Genomic DNA, 18,517 nt, shown 5'->3' on the forward strand with positions numbered 1-18,517 from the left:
TTAAACTGAGACTTTTATTTTGATTTGTTAATGTCAATTGTTCAATTATATTATACAAACAATATTATGTTTCCCTTGTACTTGACTGTACATGACTTAAATACAAAATTAATTTTTGTGTTTAGACTATTTTGTGACGACATATCTATGAACAGACTTGCTAGATCGTTGTTTTAGCGCTAAACAATAACTGCCCCACTGTTTGTGTACAAAAAGCAGACAAAGCTACCACCTTGTCGTGGTTTAGGGAAGGGCCATTTGAAATCTGATGGGGGGTGAGGGGTTTGGGGAGGGGTAGCAATATAATTAAATCGTGCATGATGGGTAGAAAAGAAGAAGAAAAACGCATGCACACTCACGGAAGAAATCTTCCTGCACAAACTCGCCCATGAAAAAAAATTTCGACACCATCAGAACCCCCTCCGCGTCATCAAACTTCTAATGGTTCGTACCTTACGTTTATGACACCAGGTATCAATTCCGGTATAGAGTAAAATAAATGGGAATGCGGAAAATGAAGGCGTAAAAGTTAGTAGGTTTACGCAAAAATCTCTCAAATGGTCTTCGTTTCCAGTAAACAATTGAACATAAGGGGCTGACGTGGTTATCCGTTATATTTCTGTTGAATGGTTAGGCGCTGAGCTAACTTCTTTTCAGCGTTAAGATTCCTGGTGATTGACAGGTCTATTGTGGTAGCGATTCGAAGACACGTCTATCATTTTTTTATCATTTAGGAAGCTGAGGAACTATTCTATCATTTAGGAAGCTAAGGATCTAACAAATGTTAATACAGAAAGCCCGGTACTATTTACATAAAGGTGATAGAGGGTATCTTGATAACGCTTGCACAACGTTAATAGCATCAACTGTAGATAGCGGGCAACCAGAGCCTTTCAAGTGTGCACTGAGATGTACAATCAACCTTCACGCATATATATCTAAATTCTACCCGGTATTTGCTGGTCTACTGAAGCATTTCCAGGTAGCTTGCGGGTACCCAGAGCCTTTCTGGTGTACAATGACATGCACTATGAACCTTCACGCAGATATATCTAAATTCTACCCGGTATTTGCTGGTCTATTGGACCGTTTCCAGGTAGCTTGCGGGCACCCAGCCTTGCTGGCGTGTAGAGAGTTGTTCTACCAACCACCAACCAGCATTGCCTTCCCTCACGAAGCTGACCGTGTCCCCTTCAACCAAAGCTATCTCTCCAGCTTCCACAGGGTTGTACTCGGCCAGTGCCTTGTACAATGCCTTCTTGGATGAGTCCTGAAAAATAGTATTCACAGGATTACCGAATAAGCCATCCTTGTTGACCCAGAGCCCCGTGGCCCCTCCTGTCCGCGTCACCCTGGGTCCCAGATTTCCATAACAGTATTTCTCGCTTAAGGCAAAGCTTAAGCTGTGAGATTACGGGAAAATACACGATTTAGATAGCGTTCAGCGGCCAAAAAGCAAAGAAATGATTAAAACATTTCTTTCAAATAAACTATGCAGTTTCCTTTAAACGTTGAAACTCCAAGAATAATAGCTAGAAATTTTAATAAGTATGCAAGAACCACGTAAAAATGTTGGCCTGTCGCGTAATTTATGGTATTTAAATAGTGTTACTAATTTAGGTATAGTTCATGCACCTAAATACACTTTTTTGACATGTTTTTTTCACTAATGGACGCTTTACGAGGAAGGATTTTGTCGAAGTGAGCTGATCCGTAATAAATCCTCCCAAACCTAATGGTGATAACATTAAGGAGATGAATCAACATTTTGAAAGAAAAGGTCAATATGACATAGACATATCAAATCCCAACCTTATTAATAACAAATAAGTGAGAACTTTAAGGAGAGTCAATGTAATGTTATGGCACGACTAGCATTTGCCCCTACCTTAGGACGCACGAGAAAGTAGAGAGAAGAATGGAATGCTACGCGCCAGACGGAGAGAGTGCAGTAGAGATTTTCTGAGCAAACAGTACTGGAAATATCAGTACACACAAGGAGCGAGTGCAAGATAGTGTGATGACGTCACAGGTTACAAGTCAGACATGTATGTTATGGGCACATGACATGATACACACAGTTTCAGATAGAATACGTTACAAAGAGTGAAAAGTAGTTAGACAAAGAATAAGTGAGTTGGATCGGTCACACGTAAATGGTTCACGTCACTCCAGCTCGGTCACGGACTGGTGTTTCACGTCACGACAGGAAAGTTATACCAAGAAGATTTCGGATCCATCTATATCCTACCTGACCAGCAGCACTGCCCTCTGCATCGCTATCATCCGACCACTCATCCGTGTCAAAGTCATCACCGTCATCATAGTACTCCTCGCCAGGCTCGGCGATATCCGCGTATCTGACACAAACACGCAGTGTGAGTGGAGGAAGATTACTCAGGGCTAGTCCTTCATGTAAGACCAAATGAACTGGCGATAAACCTAAGCCTAACCCTATTTAAATTACTGAACATGGGGTCTGACATGACGTACTGACCGACATCCTATTTGTTCTGCACAGCCGAACGATGCCACGATACATCAAAACAGGTTCTAAACCAGGGCTTAATTAGTCATTTTAAAACTGACGACTATGTTTAGATTGCGTGTACCGTAGTTTTATAAAGGTGCTTTATAGGATTCACTTTCAATACTTTCCGATGTGAAGCGCGGTGTTCACTGGTGACATAACAACATAACAACACATCGACACAAAGACATTGGCGTGCACTGTTTTATGTTCTTATGTTCAAGTATGTACATCCGCGACAGAAAAAAACATAACATCGACATACAAAATATGGTCATAACGACAGCTTATGTTGTTGTGTCTCCAGTGTGTACGGTATCCACTCACTTCGTCCACACGCTTAAGTGTACGGTATGCCTTTGCCTCGTGCTCTCTAGATTACCTGGTGCCCAGTCCTGCTGGGCTCAGCCCCTCAAGGTTTGACTGGCTCTTGGCTCGGGGACGAGATATCCCAAGAGCTTTATCGTCGTTCAATGCAGGGGTGGACTTCCACTTGGCAGAGTCTGAAGATGACACAGATGCATTTTAATTGTTTGTGGTCGTATTTCTGAATGGTCTAAAAGCCCCGGGGCGAATGCGCGGGAATCCTTTGCTAATCTAAAATGTTAGAGACTGGGCCTCGTTTCAAGATGGCGGTAAGCGGAAAAGTAGTAGTTATGAAATCCATGTCTCCTACACGTTTAATTGTCTGGGTTCTGGCAAGGTAGGGTAAAAATGGTTTTAAGTTAATCATGTTTGCTTGCATGTTTGTTTTTATGTTAGTTGTCGCTATGGTCCTAATGATGGATGAGGACACTAAAAAGGTACATACTAGGGTACACTGAAAGAAAGATACCTTTAACTTGGTCGAACTGATGCAGGAGAACTGATCGTATTTCCGAAATCCATCGCTCTTTAATCTCGGAGTTGTTCGCCTAAAATAGGTTACATATCATTTGCCATTTCTATTATCCAGTTTTATCATTATCATCATCGCCATCATCATCACCACCATCACCAAGAGAATGACATGGTTGCGAAATCAATTGAGCTTATAAAGATTTAGTTATATACTAACCTGTAGGAGAAACACCTCGGTTCTCCCAGGTAACCAAAGCTCAAATTTCAACGGAGCGCCATTGATGGTCTCCGTGATACCAACATCGGATGTCTGCGATAAGAATGCGTTGAGATTAATTCTTTGGATATAACTATCCTATAAATGCAATCATTATCATGTAGCCAAGTAATGGTCATCATATAACCATCTTATTAGGACATCATCATCAAATGGTTCTACTAACAAACCAAGTCGCTAGCATGTGCGGGTTACTACACAAACAGCGTATTAAAATGGAAGTGAATATAAGGGGAATGTGGCGGTTTAAAGGATTTATGGGGTTCTTCAAAGGTCGGAGAGTAAATTGGGGTCATTTTAAAGGAAAGAAAATTGAAAATTCGGTCAGTTTTAGCGGATATCAATAGTTCACTATTGTGCACACAAATAATGATTTTTGATTGATTCTCAAAAAAAGAGACCATTTAAATGCTGTTTGGGTCCATAGCGGGAAGTGGTAATGGATTCTGTGAGTGACTCGGTATATTGCGGGAGCGGACATGACGAAAAAACCTGGCGACAAGCTTGGCCTTCTTTAAAGCAGCATTGTCACCAGTTTAATTCCGGAGGTCCGATGGAAACCTCAACCGTTAAAAGACAAAAGAATCTATTAGAATCCGAGATATTTAACAGGCCATCCGCTCTAAATTATCAATTACATCCTCAAAGAAACTTCCAATAGACACACTGCTTTCTAAATTTTGAAAGATTTTTCGCGTTTTCCGTTAAAAATCATCGGATATTGTTAGGTAATCGACCGGAAGTAAACTGGTGACAATGCGGCTTTAACACCCTACCTTGATGCTGTTCTTGAAGTGATAAGTAACAGCGTCCTTGGTGGTCGAGTCTTCCTCTCGTTTGCTGAAGATCACCATTTTCTCATAGAGAAAGACCTGTCGCTGACTCCCCTTCAGAGGAGGCAATTTACGCCTTGCGCCCGTGTACCAAACCAAGAAGGGATCCTGGAGCAGAAGCTTTCCGAGGTCTCCCAAGTTACCATGGTAACCCTTGAGACCGCTGGAATGCATGACGTCATTTAGATGACGTAGGACGTTCTGCATTGCATGGAAAGCCTCCTGAGGGGATTAAATATGCAGGTATGAATATTTTACATAAATGTATATATATATATGCTTATACGAAGCAAATATAATGGTTAATGGCACACTTATACTAGTATCTTGGTAGTGTTATATAATATCAGGTGATTGGACTATTTAGAGTTAAAGCCGCATTGTCACCAGTTTACTTCCGCCGGAGGTCCGACGGAAACCTCAACCGACAAGAGACAAAAGAATCTATTAGAATCCGCGCTATTTAACAGACCATGATTTAGCAATCACACCCTCAAAGAAACTTCCAATCGACACCCTGCTTTTACAATTTTGAAATAATTTTTTCTCGTTTTCTGTTAAAAATCTCCGGAATCTTCGTAATCGACCGGAAGTAAACTGGTGACAATGCAGCTTTAAGTGAGCGACTTCAATTGATAAGTACTGGATGAGCGCCATAACCCAACATACGGGTTTCCTTTATTCAAAATACTAATCCGCCAGAGGCGTGTACACCTTAAAGATTTTGGCATCTTTTTCGGTGCATTATCCTTCGTCCTTGGACTATTTATGAACGCTGGGGTGAGAGTTGCAAATTTAATTACAGTCGATGAAAGGACGCATCTAAATTTAAAAAGTCGCATTTGGCATTTCGTTTGTAATTACTCGCTAAGTACTGAAAAGGGGTTCTTCTCCAATTTACTTGATATGAGATGAGCTTATTTGAAATATTTTTTCGTCTGTTACCATAAGATTCATGTAAGCGATTCGGTCGTTTTTCGTGTTCTTCATCATCTCCCTTAGCAACAGCTGGTACTTGGTGATTCTCTGCACAGGCTTCAGTAAGTAGGCGGTAAGTGGGAGCTTGTGGCCCAACTTTGCTTGGCATTCCTAAAACATTATGGATCACGTTAAGAGGAGGAGCTCTAGCTGGAACTTGGCTATACGTTGTCCTTTATTTAGATGGTCTATGGGAGACTGGGACGTGAACACAGCAATACCTGTGGCAAAGGAAAACGAGAGTTCCTGGGGCCTATTCAAAATGGTTGTCACGTAATAGGAATGCGAACAAGATTTTCTGTAAATTTAAGAGTGAAATCTCTCAACCTGGACACCGTAGCGCTAAAATAAGCAAGCAAATATTTGAATCGTAGTTCCAAATGTGTTATGCGATGGCCAGTGTCCCAAATGTGACAATGGAATTTGATATGCGAATTTTTGGTTCATCTGCCTTTATGTTCAATTTAGCACAGTGTCGTGTAATGTCGAGGCGCTACTCTATAGCGGCTTTTGTGACGTATTAATAAGATGGTAAACTCGAAATGTCCCATACTGACTGCCCTGGGGTTCATGAGTGAGGCCTGGATCTAAGGAAGGGTAAGAATTAGTGCTCGAATAGCATGGTCGCGTGACAGGCTTCTCAGTGACAGGCGCTTGCGTGACTGGAGGCTTGGTAACTTGAGTGTTGTGTTAAGATTTCGTGTCTCTACGCTACACTGGCTTCATCCTCGGGGACCCAGGGCGTAGCGGAGATCTGGTTTTAGTGCTCTTTCTTTCTCGCGCGGTCCCCCGTGTGCCCGATCTCCGCGACGCCCTGGGTCCCCGAGGATGGCAACCTTACTGTACTAGGCAACTGAGGTGTTGAGTGAAATATCGAGGCTGTACTCTGCAGTCGTCGCTTTAGTGCCCTTACCCTAATGTACGGCACGTTGATGAGTTGTTGCTGTAAAGCCTCCGATGCTGGCTTGTTTTTACAGTACAGCGCATACTTCTCAAATTCCCCTCTACGCTCGGTGAACACCTTTCCGACAGACTTCGGCGTTTCCGAGCACTTATTGAGTTCTTCCAAGAAATCACATCTGTGGAATTCCAAGATCTCTTCGATGTTTCCGAAAATGGTTTCGCGCTGATCAAATAGCTCGATGGGAATTTTCCCGGCGGCCCTTTCGAACTCGTGTAGGTAACCTCGCACGATGTGATCCAGATCTCGTACGTAGTCCTTCTCGGTGGTGACCAGCTCTGCCATGATTTGTGAGCGCTTCTTGATGACCTCTGGGGTGTCGACGCCATCCGTCACGTCCTGGGAACGAGTCACGGGATACGTCAAGCAAGTGCGAATGTCACGTTATGCACGCCCCATGTGATAAATCACTTCTCTGTGTTGGGTATGTCACATTTTGTCTAGCCTGCGTAGCGCTACGAAGGCTAAATTTTGTCACGTAACAACTGTGAATATGTCAACTAACGTCTCTTAACACCTTGAATAAGTCACATAACGTCACGTAACACAGTGGATATGTCAAATAACGTCACGTAACACAGTGGATATGTCACATAACGTCACCTAACACAGTGGATATGTCACATAACGTCACCTAACACAGTGGATATGTCAAATAACGTCACGTAACACAGTGGATATGTCACATAACGTCACGTAACACAGTGGATAAGTCAAATAACGTCACCTAACACAGTGGATATGTCAAATAACGTCACGTAACACCTTGGATATATCATATAACGCAACGTAACACAGTGGATATGTCACATAACATCACGTAACACCGTGGGTATGTCAAATAAGGTCACGTAACACCAAGTATGTTTCACCATTTATATTTCGAATAATGCCATGTAACGTAATATCGTCGATTTGTCACATAACGCCACGTGAAACCGTGGAGATCATTAGATCAGGGATAATTAGTGCTTATAAAATACCAGCAGATCAGGGATGATTAATGCTTATAACAAACCAGCAGATCAGGGATGATTAATGCTTATAACAAACCAGCAGATCAGGGATGATTAGTGCTTATAACATACCAGCAGATCTGGGATGATCAATGCTTATAACATACCAGCAGATCTGGGATGATTAATGCTTATAACATACCAGCAGATCAGGGATGCTTAATGCTTATACCATACAGGCAGATCAGGGATGATTAATGCTTATAACAAACCAGCAGATCAGGGATGATTAGTGCTTATAACATACCAGCAGATCTGGGATGATTAATGCTTATAACATACCAGCAGATCTGGGATGATTAATGCTTATAACATACCAGCAGATCAGGGATGCTTAATGCTTATACCATACAGGCAGATCAGGGATGATTAATGTTTATAACATTCATCAGATCAGGGACGATTAATGCTTATAACATACCAGCAGATCAGGGACTGATATTGACTTCAGAGGGTGCTGGTTTCTGGTGAATTGCGGTGAAGGGGTCTCGTCCCGATTCACAACGATCGAGACAGGCCGTCGAGGCTTGGGACTTTTTGATTTTTTCTCATCTGTAAAAGACAAAAAATCAAATGCAAATAAGCTGGCACAACCAGCAGGTATTGATATGATAAGAACTCAAATGGCTCAAACACTTTTAATGCCCGTATAATCTAAGAACCCTAATCTTTGGAAGTATGAAAGGTGGTGTTAATTCGAGTGGGCGCTTATTAGAGGCTGTGGCATATTTTTTTTTTCAAATTCAGATCCCCAGCTCAGAAGCAATATGAAATATTTTATCTAGAGCTTTGGTAAATTTATAAAAAAAAAGTTGGAAGTCTAAAAATGAGGAATATTTGACAGTCACTTCTAGAGTATTCAAAAATAATACGAAGAGGGAAGGGGCTTTTTTAACATCAAATAAGGGGACGCGCTTATTTGAAGGAGACGCTTCCTTGAAACTGACCCCAAAAAGAACATTTAGGGTATGTACCTTGGATTGATGAATTGATCTTATTCTTTTCGTCTTCTTTGTTGGAGTTGGCAGGCAGTGCCTTTACCGGCTGTACAGGGCGTTTCACTACCAATCGTTTCAGGCTGAAATTAATGAAGACGGATAAAAAACACATAAGTTATTCATATAAGTCAACCCATCATGATCAAGCTAGACGAGAAAGACTAATAGTTCTAGCACAGTAAATATGGAGTTTTCCTATGTTTTTGCATATATTAGCCACTGCATAACTTCGGGCTAGGCGCTTCTGTTCTTTACCCATGCTTACATGCGGGCTTGTCGCGTAGTCGCGAAGCCGGTTGACGACAACGTTTTGTCAATCGATTGTATACCAAAATTGAAGCGTGGAGCAACACAGTTAAAGGCTACATACGGGTTTCCCTAAACAATCCGGCAATAGAGGAGAGACGCAAGACAGCAACTAAAATCCCACATGGATTATTAGGGTGTTCTTGCTAATGATGTTTTGAAAGAATAATAGGCCACACGCACTTAAAAGTCACGTGACATTTTGAGTGGCAAATTCAAGGAGCCAAAATAAACACGATGGCTGCGGCATCACTCTAGATAGAGAGCAACGGCACTAAAAATATCTCAATGAAAATAAAGCCTTTTTATGACAAAGAAACTTCTGGCTGTTTCGTAACCGTTGAATGAGTTGCTTGTTTATTGTTGTTATTTTGCTGCTAAAAGCCTGAGCGCGCGCGAGTTTTCCACCTAAAAAATCACTTAGCTGGAAGTCGCCTATTAAGTTTCAACACTTAGCGGATAAGTCAAGCCATCATGGTCAAGCTAGACGATGAAAGACGATGCAGCACTAATAGTTGTAGCACAGTAAGTTTGGATTTTTCCTGTTTTTGAGGCGTAATACTCAATCAGGTAATACCTGTTTTCCCGCTTCGTCATCATTTGATTCACCTCTCCGATGCGCTTCAAGCAGTCCTTCACCTTACAGCTAAGGTGCTTATTCCCGAGCTCTTTCCCCATCTGTTCCAGCTTGTTAAGCTTCTTTAGGCTTATTCCCTGGCGATCCTTCAGGAAGTTTTCGATCTCTTTTAGCGAGTTTTGAGCACCGTCACTAGATTGGAACTTCTCGACAGGTTGCGAGGCCAAGAGGTCGACACCTCTAGTACACCATTTGCTGACCTGAGAGTTCAAAGGATAATCAACAGATAATTTGAGGTTCTTTCATAATTTGAGGTTCTTGCATATTCTACGCAAAATGGTATCGCGTAATCCGGCGTCGCGATCGTCCCATAATGCTCTGATCTCTCAGGAAGGTCGAGTTGGTCTCCTTTTAATATTTCCATATACAGTAATACAAGGGCACAAAACGGATCTGTTCCGCAAAATATCTGTTCAGAAGTCTTTTTTTTTTATGGCTGGGAAGATGTTAGATCCCTCGGTTGCTGGGAAAAAAATTGTCTCGAGTGGTTCTGCTGGCAAACTTGTGGAGTCAAACTAGTTGTGCTGGGAATATTTTTGGGGGCGCTGCAGCGGATGCTTGGAAAAAAAGTCCCGATCGGCTATACGGGCAATTATTTCTGTGCTAAATTGCCTAACCTCTGCTGGCTGGGAAAAAAAAGTCCTAACCAATGCTGGCGGGAAAAGAGGAATTATCCCTCATGAGAACAAGGAACAGATATTTTTTTTTCCCAGCAACTTTTAAAATGGATATTTTCGACATCAGAACATATCCGAACGACGAAAGGGCGTAAGGGCGGCTCGTTAATGCCCTTGGTAATAGTTTCTTTGGCGTTTCGCCCCGAATCATCCAATTCGCTTGTAAATCGAGCCGATTGCTGTACACTATTCAATGCATTTATTTTAACAATGGTTATCACCAACTTGAGAACTATTTCAAGTGCTGACCGACTGTCTCACACGCGAGAAATAAATCTTGTTTTAAAAAAAGACGTTTTCTACCTCGCTCGGTCTATAAGAAAATTGCATATTTCATTTTCGGGATTCCGCTACAATAATTAGTTTTTCTATTTTTATCGCCCTAGAGCTGTGTACGTCAGGAATTTCCACGTAAAGTTACAGGAACTCGTTTTTACTGTAATTTTGCAGGCCGCCATTTTTTAAAAAAAACCCAGACCCTAACGTTTTAGAAAATCACAGGGTGATTCGCTCAGCCATTTATATACATGCTGAAAGGGAATGAGAGTTGCATGTATAAAAACAGGTAAAAGAGTAGGAACTCTTATCCCCGCTCGAACCAGGCTCAAAGCTTCAACAAAACGGACACCACAAACCTGTTCAAGAATCTCGTGGATATCCATGGCAACCTTAAGATGATGTTCACGCTTGCGCGCATGCTCAGTAAAATCCGAACACAGCTGCCTTAGTTCCTCAGATCGCAGACGAATCGTGTCACGTGAATAGTGCCCATTCTCCGCCATGTCTATTCCGCGCGCGGCGAGGCCAAACGCGCGTTCGATATGGTCCTGGGGAGAGATGGGGAAGAAGTGTTTTCAATTCAAGTGAAGTTAAATTAAAACGCACTTTACGTGGTGATTACATGTTATTTTCTACTGTGAAATGTTACCTGTGACTTCTCTGCAAATTTTCTGGCGTCATCCAACAAAACTTCTGCCGCAGCTCGGCTATCACCGACGTCATTCATTGCAGTCACGTGACCAGTAGCAGTAAGAATGAGGCCAGTAACCTAGCAACATAAAGATAGAAGTATTTAAAAACTAGCATCAAAATAGAGTCATCTGTAACATAGCATCATCAAGATTAAGTAAACTGTAATCTAGCAACAAAAACATACCGACTGACCTAATAAACGCCCCCTATCTAAAGAACGCCTCTGTTCTAAAGAACTCTAAGCTCACAAGTTTGCTATGATCGCCCCTCTCTAATAAACGCCCCCCTCCCCCTATCCTCCCAAGCTCCCTTCCCTGCCAGCTTAAAAACAAACGACATAGGAATTCCGGAAATATAAATGGTAATTTAAATTAAATTGCCATCTTGCTTAATCAACACTGGTAAGCGAGTAGCGTCTTGTTCAATGTCAAGTTCGAAATGAGGGTACCGCTCTCTAAAGTTCCTGATCTTATTGCTTAGGATGTCTGCAATTTTCTTTCGTTTTGTCCTCGCAGTGTAACATCCAGGAATATTAAGGCCTACTACTACTACTCGTTTCCGCATACTTGCACCATTAAATCATTGCATTCGTCACATGGGGATCTCTTGCTTCGCATGCTATAATCCAAAATGATTCTGGCTGAGACTAGAACCCTACTGCACTTGGGCAGCCTGCATGAGGCAAGTGAGGCACTCGCCTCGGTAAAATTTTGATGTTCAGTGTTTCACAATTGAAAAGTATGAGATCAAACACCTGCTTTTGTTGGATTTATCATGCAGTGGCTACCTTTGCCTCGGTGAAATTTTGACTCTGGTTACAGGCCTGTTGGATTTGTTTTATTTTCATAGTTTGTAAAGAACGCCCCTTTCTAATAAACGCCTCCCATCTAATTAACGCCCCCTCGGACCATCGAAATTTAATAAACGCCCCGGGCGTTTATTAGGTCATTTACGGTAAAGATGGATTTATGTGAAAACTAGCAACAAGATGGCTGGATTTTCTCAATGTATATTTGATATTACTGTCGAATCCGTTGTATCGCGACGCCGCATTTTCAAAACATCGATTTGTTTTGTCTTTTGGGATTTTCTGTTCCGCCAGTCAAATTATTCTAAGCCAACCAGATTCTTGCCATCTCTCGCCTAGTGCAGTTGCCTGGCTTTCTGTCGCGCCACTGTCTGGTTTTCGTCCAGAGGATAGCCAGGGAAGTGCACAAAGCGAGACTCTGATTGGCTCAGAATGGTTTTACTGACGGAACAGAAAACCAAAAGAAATCGTGTTTTGAAAACGCGGGCCGCGATACAACGGGTTCGACAGTAAGAGGAAAAAACTAAAAAAAAAAATATTCAAAAATCATCGTACAAGCAACAGTTTACAACCAGATTGTAATTTCTCATTACTAGCGTTGTCTCTTAACCCAAATATCAATGACCCTAATACTGTACCTGGCCGATTTCCTGCTCAAAGAAAGAGAGCTCCAATCCTTGCCTGATGCGCTTCTCATGGTCAACCCAAAACTTGCCAAAATCCTCCTCAGACTGGTATAGTCTCTGAAGCAACCCCTCAAGCTCGGTTGTGTTAGCTTTGACATCAGGAGTCATGTTACTGTTCTCATCATTCTTGTCGGGGCTAATGCACCTGAGCAGGGTTGTTCCTGGAAAAAAGGAGAAGAAAATTACAAATAATTCTTCATTTTCTAATCCCTTGTAAATATTATTTTATGATGTATTTAAGTTTGCAACAAAAGTATATGATGTGTAATAACATTGTCCTAGGCAGTCAATATACTGTGGCATGGCCTTTACTAGAAACAGTAGAAGTACTTAGATTCCTAGAACAATTTTTAACACAGTTTTTTGAGGGTGTTGCTTCCATTAGCTGCAGAACTATCCAGGTGATACTGAAAATGGTGATAATATGATGATGAGTTTGATGATACTGCTACTTTCTTACCCGTAAGATGTGCACTTGCGATGTCCTCTTTGATGTCTTTCCAGATCTCCTGCTGTGTATCCAGAGTGTGTTCCATGTCCTGAATACTTGATAGTATTTCAGTCTTTGATAGCTGCTGGCGATGGCTATCCATACGGCACTGAAGCTGGTAGATTGTCTTTTCCAGCCTCTCTATTGCCTGCAAGAGCAAGCAAACTGTCAGGGGTGGTATGGGGGTAAAGGTGGTGTAAAGGGGGGGGGGGGGGGGGATGGGCCAATCCCCATAACTGCCAAACATAGCAAAACAAGCTTTCAATGATCTGTGCAGGTAGTATGGCCAGTTATCGTTATGTCCCTTCTGAACACATAAAGTCCACCTTGTCATTGTAATGTGTTAAGTGCAGCATGTTCACATAAGGCACTTATTATATTTTTTTCTCTTAGGCGAGACGCTTATTTGGGTGAGGCATTTCTTCAAGCAATTATGGTATTGTCTTCAAAAGTAAAAACATTACTAAGGGTGGGGTAGGGTGGGGTAGGGAAGGGTAGGGTAGGGTAGGGTAGGGTAGGGTAGGGTAGTTGTCACATATAAATATACTAACAAAGGAAAACAATTTGGCTTGTTAGTAACCAGGAAATTGAGAGTCTTGGAAAGTTACAGAAACAGGCTCTGGAAACAAAGTACCTACCGTGCGATGTTGCACCCATTCATCATGTTTGTAATCAAACTCTCCATCAAGATCTGTGGTGAGCTGGTCCCTTGTAACATACTTTAAGAGATCTGATACAGTGCCAAGTACCACTATCTGTAAGCAGTCACAAGAATATCAGTAACTAATCTCAGGAATGAATTGGGGAATTTTACCCCCTCACCTAAGACAAAAACCCGCTGCTGGCCAGAGGGGAGGGAAAAAGTGGTCAGGGGGGTAGCATACCCCACATGACAAACAAAAATGAATCAGCTACTCACTCTAAATGCAGCCTGAGCATCTTCACTTGACAGACTTCCACCAATAAACCTCTGCATGAAACCTTGTGGCTTCAGCACATAGACACAGTTTACCCGATCTGGAAAGGTTTTCTAGCAAAAACCGCACAGATAGGTGTGATAAATCATGTGATTGTGAGAATAATAATGTGTGAGAAAAAAATCACTGTGGCATTTTCTTTTTATTTGCGTTTGCATTTGCATCGTCCTCCATATAATATTTGGAGGGTGCATTTGATGTCCTTATTGTGAATGCACAAGCAAAAACCTGTATGGAAAAAATTGTTATAAATACTGTAGCAAGCCTAGAGCATAAAATACTAAGCCAGAAAGCCCCTCCTCGTTTTAGTGAGTTTTGCTATAACTCTCCTGTCATGTCACTACAGGCATCAGTGCCGTAGCAGGCCTCAAAATATTGGGGGGGGGGGGCACAATACTGAAACGATAAGAAAATATTTAGGGGCAATGACGCGCCCCTTCTGGTCATTTTCCTTATAATTTCCAAAAACATTTGGGGGCATATGCCCCATCCCCTGCTACGGCCCTGAGCATTATTACTGAACAAGTGCAAACCTGTAGCTTGGAGAGTGTGTTGTTGAGAGATGACCATTTACTCTTGCGCTTGTCAATTATAAAGGTAAATCCATCTGTCTTCTCTTCAGATCTGAGGAATTATCAGTGATCAATGTTCACCACCTGTTTTGCTATGAGCTAGCAAAGAATTACATATATGGGGCTAAAATATTGTTCTGTATAGACCATTGTCCATATATTTTCCCTCTGTTTTCTCACCTTGGCAAGCTAATCAAATATCTGAAGAGGTCTTCTGTATCCTGATCAGATAGCTGGGTCAGACTGGCTGGTCCTGGCGGAATGGTTAGAATAAGACATCCGCTTTTGTCTTTTCCTCCTGGAAAAAAGGGCAACTTTGAGTACGCACACACACTGTCCAAGGAGACAGGCTAGAAGGGGTGAAGAGTGGTGGCAGAGGGCAGGTTGGAAGGGGGTTAAGGTGGTGACAGACAGGAGGGGGGGACAGATTGGAAGGGGGGGAGGGTGATGGCAGAGGAGGGGTAAGAGTTGGAAGGGGTGAAGGGTGGTCGCAGAGGGCAGGTTGGAAGGGGGTTAATGTGGTGACAGACAGGAGGGGAGAACAGATTGGAAAGGGGGGGAGGGTGATGGCAGAGGGCAGATTGGAAGGATGGAGGGTGAAACAGGGTTAGAAGGGGGATCGGTGGTGAAAGAGGAGGGTGGAAGGGGGAAAGGGTAGTGAAAGTTTCTCCCCACACCACCGAATAATCCTGGACCATTAAATAAATGTTCAATTTCTTAGCCTAGAAACATTTGCTACGTCGGCCTATGCAGCAAAAAGAGTTTATAAAGAATACGAGAAAAACAAATAGCAAGAAGAATATTCACCTGACAGGAAAACTGATTTCATCTGCAGCAGTGCTGCAATGTCAAATGCATTAATCCTTCTTGCTGCGTTTCCTGATAAAATAAATGCAAATAAATTTGATGATTTTCTCGCAAAACTCTATAAATGTGCTTTTAAACATCCTACGAAATGTGGAAGATTCAAACACCTAAATGGTTTCTGACTTCAGTCATTTAAAACATTTGAAGTGTTTTCATTGGCCAGCACTGAAATGGCTTCCAATCATCCCACTTTTCCGCAAGGTGCTGACTAATCAAACAGCGCCAAATGTAACTCTTGTTAGTTTGAATGATGTAAGCCAGAGAGTGGTTTAGAAGTTAGAAATGGTTGAAAAGAGTTCTCTGAATATTTAAAATTGAAGTAAACAGCTTTTTGTATCAGTTGCAGTGTGAGTGTTTTTTCTAGAGAAATCATTGTGTTTATTAAAGATAACTTTTAAAGGATATATATTCTTTTTAATCTCCTTCCGACATTAGCTTTTTGAAAAAAGCTTCAGCTAGGAATTCATACCACATATTATAAGAATTAACCATATGAAGCACTTAGTGTCTAAAAGCTAATTAATTGTTTCTCATACATCTATTTTGAATAGAGAGAGATTATATTTGTATTTATTCTAATTACATAAATAAAAATAACATCACCCATACTCATGTTATATTTTGCGTATATTTTACTCTAAATAAGCCATTCAAAAATTAGGTATCTGTGACTAAACCCCAAAATAAGAGCATACTTTTTCGGGAAAATATTTTTATCTTATGCGTGGGTTAAGAATCGTTTATCATTTAAAAGTGTGTCAAGTACATTCTATATTCAAAGGACTCCAATATTATTTGCTTGAAAAGCAAAAAATATACAACGTCTAAAGGCTGACATGGATTTAAAGCACTCAGGTTGGGTTCTATAACTAGAGACACAGATGTGTGCAATAGATACAATATTCTTAGATTGTCATGGTTGCACGAACGTGTACATATCTTGTATGTCTTTGTATTATGTAGGATTTGCATAAGTTTTCGAAGCATTCATCACTTCGTGTATAACACTCCCAGATCAAAGAATCAAATGATAGTTTGGGGTTAGTTATCTATCAGCGTTATAAAAAGAACGTTTAGTAATCTCACCTTCCTGCCCGGACTCCATTTCCTGTTGATTCTTGATCAAACTACAAGTCGATTCACATTCTGTCGAGGATCCAATCCTGCGAGGTTTACATTGAAAGCGAATATCTTTGTATTTAGAGCAGTGAAGACTTGACCAATAGGTTCTTTGGGTGTTCCAGGGGCGGTTTCTTTAGGCATAGGATTAATAAATGCATTTCCAAGCTTTAAAGCGGGAGAATTCGAGAGCACATAATCACATATTAGTAAAGCCCAGGCTGCCGCGAGTGGGTGATTCGATGCTCATTTGAAAACCAAACATTTTTGTCGGCGGCCAATCACATCCGGTTCACGGACTACCTGCGCGGGCTACCTTTGGTACAGCCTAGTCTCCCTCGCAGGCGTTTTTATGGCTACGCCTGCGAGGGAGGCTAGGTACAGCCAAGACCATGTACTTTTTTTTGCCAATGAGCCACACACTTCTACCCTGCTAGCAGATGGTTACAGTGTATTGTAACCATCAATCTTCTTTCCACCACTCAAATCAATGAGTGAGTGTGGTGCTTCTTCCCCATTCACAGTTACTCTGAATGCTTCTAGATCATGTAGCTGGAAATTGAAGGGGTTTCTAGCAAAGTTTTCGTTGAATGCATCGTTCCTTACCATGCCAAACACGAAACACTGTGGTATGAGCCCATTGACCAAATCCGTTTCTATGTGGTCATCACACCCCTCGCAATGATTCTTGAATGCGTGGGTGTTCTCGTCAATGTGTGAAATAATAGTGAAATAAGCGATGTATCTAACATTTCTTTACGCGAACAAAATCCTAACCACAAACTTGGGAAATTGGAATGAGCCTTTTGAAAGAGGTTAAACTAACGAAAAAAGCGTTGTTTTAGAGAGAGAGAGAGAGAGATATCAACTTAACAAAAGAAATGGCGGTATAAGTTTCAATCATTAAACGGACAAAGGTTCGACCTATTTAACGCGGGACGCTGGGAATTATAATTAGGTAAACTAACGGAATAAGTGATGTCTCTAACACTCATTTAAGTGAACAAAATCTTGACCAGAAACTCGGGAAAATGGAAAGAGTCTTTTGAAAGAGGTAAACTAACGAAAAAAGCGGTGTTTTCCAGGTAACAAAAGAAATGTCGGTATAAGTTACTTCGGTTTGACCGACATAACGCGGGAGATTCGAACGAAAAGAGGTGTTTTACATGGAGTGGTAAAAAAAAAAAAAAGAAGCGGTAGAGTATGTTTACATCCAAGGAGACTAAGGCCTAGATTAAACGGCGTGCCATGGTCGCATTATCGAGCCGCTCTAGAAAAGTTCGACAGATAATGCGACGTTAGCACACCGTTTATTGCGCACGAAATTTTAAACGGTGCTCCAAGGTCGCACCAGTCATAACGATTACATTATGCAGATTATAGGATTAGGATTTAGTAGAAACTATTCTCTATGTTTATCATAACTTTTTCGTTCACGGGTTTATGGTTTCTGTTCTGTATTTATCCGCACTTTAATGATTCATATTCTGTATTTATCCCACTACATAGGACGGGGAAGCCAAAAAAGGGAGACTGATGGAGGAGGTGGGAAAGAGACTCAGAGAGGAGAGCTGAATAAGGCTACAAGCCTTAATCAAGGAGAAATGGGTATGTAGAGCTCGCTAAAATAATGCTTCAGGGTTGTTTGTGTGTGTGTTTAGCGTGCGTCTGTGTGTGTGTTATGACTCCATAAATAAAATGTAGGAAGGATGTTTTTAAAACGTTTATGTTAGCGTGGTAAAAGTAACGTTTGAAAGTTTTTTTCTATAAGAGGGAGAGTTCTTTAACTAAAGGATTATAGAAATGATTTTAACGATTCTGAGATTTTGGTCTTATTAAGTTAAAGAGTTTACAGAATATTTTCAGGTTTTACTAACCCCATCCTCGTTCTTATAAAAACTTAGTCATCTTTGATTAATCAACATTACCGAAACAACTTTCGGTGTAGTAACTATATTATATATCTATGTCTT

At 41.4% G+C, this 18,517-nt stretch overlaps 1 protein-coding gene across 2 annotated transcripts; it reads right to left on the bottom strand.

Moving 5' to 3' along the window:
* On the bottom strand, window positions 1-16,796 carry LOC5503343 (guanine nucleotide exchange factor DBS). 2 transcript variants are annotated; one of them, XM_032371676.2, is made up of 22 exons: window positions 16,512-16,796; window positions 15,366-15,437; window positions 14,739-14,856; window positions 14,520-14,610; window positions 13,929-14,039; window positions 13,648-13,764; window positions 12,980-13,157; window positions 12,472-12,680; window positions 10,982-11,101; window positions 10,689-10,880; window positions 9,317-9,576; window positions 8,410-8,513; window positions 7,857-7,987; window positions 6,372-6,758; window positions 5,426-5,569; window positions 4,424-4,702; window positions 3,588-3,680; window positions 3,366-3,444; window positions 2,913-3,033; window positions 2,252-2,360; window positions 1,889-1,962; window positions 1,133-1,270 (listed from the first exon to the last, which is right to left on the bottom strand). In XM_032371676.2, exons 1-21 carry the CDS (start codon window positions 16,528-16,530, stop codon window positions 1,927-1,929), a joined length of 2,970 nt encoding a protein of 989 aa, XP_032227567.2. In that variant the 5' UTR covers window positions 16,531-16,796; the 3' UTR covers window positions 1,133-1,270; window positions 1,889-1,926. The 2 variants fall into 2 exon arrangements, with proteins under 2 accessions (XP_032227566.2, XP_032227567.2); XM_032371675.2 differs by lacking the exon at window positions 1,889-1,962 and having other exon boundaries at window positions 1-1,270.
* Window positions 16,797-18,517: the final 1,721 nt, after the last annotated feature.

This window comes from Nematostella vectensis, chromosome 9, assembly GCF_932526225.1.
Source record: "Nematostella vectensis chromosome 9, jaNemVect1.1, whole genome shotgun sequence".
NCBI classification, from domain to species: domain Eukaryota; kingdom Metazoa; phylum Cnidaria; class Anthozoa; order Actiniaria; family Edwardsiidae; genus Nematostella; species Nematostella vectensis.

What these genes read in the sequence shown, in the direction of transcription:
- LOC5503343 (XM_032371675.2), bottom strand. An exon ending in TATTTGATTAGCTTGCCAAG is followed by an intron (nt 14,611 to 14,738) that starts GTGAGAAAACAG and finishes ATAATTCCTCAG; the next exon opens with ATCTGAAGAGAAGACAGATG. An exon ending in ACACACTCTCCAAGCTACAG is followed by an intron (nt 14,040 to 14,519) that starts GTTTGCACTTGT and finishes GGTTTTTGCTAG; the next exon opens with AAAACCTTTCCAGATCGGGT.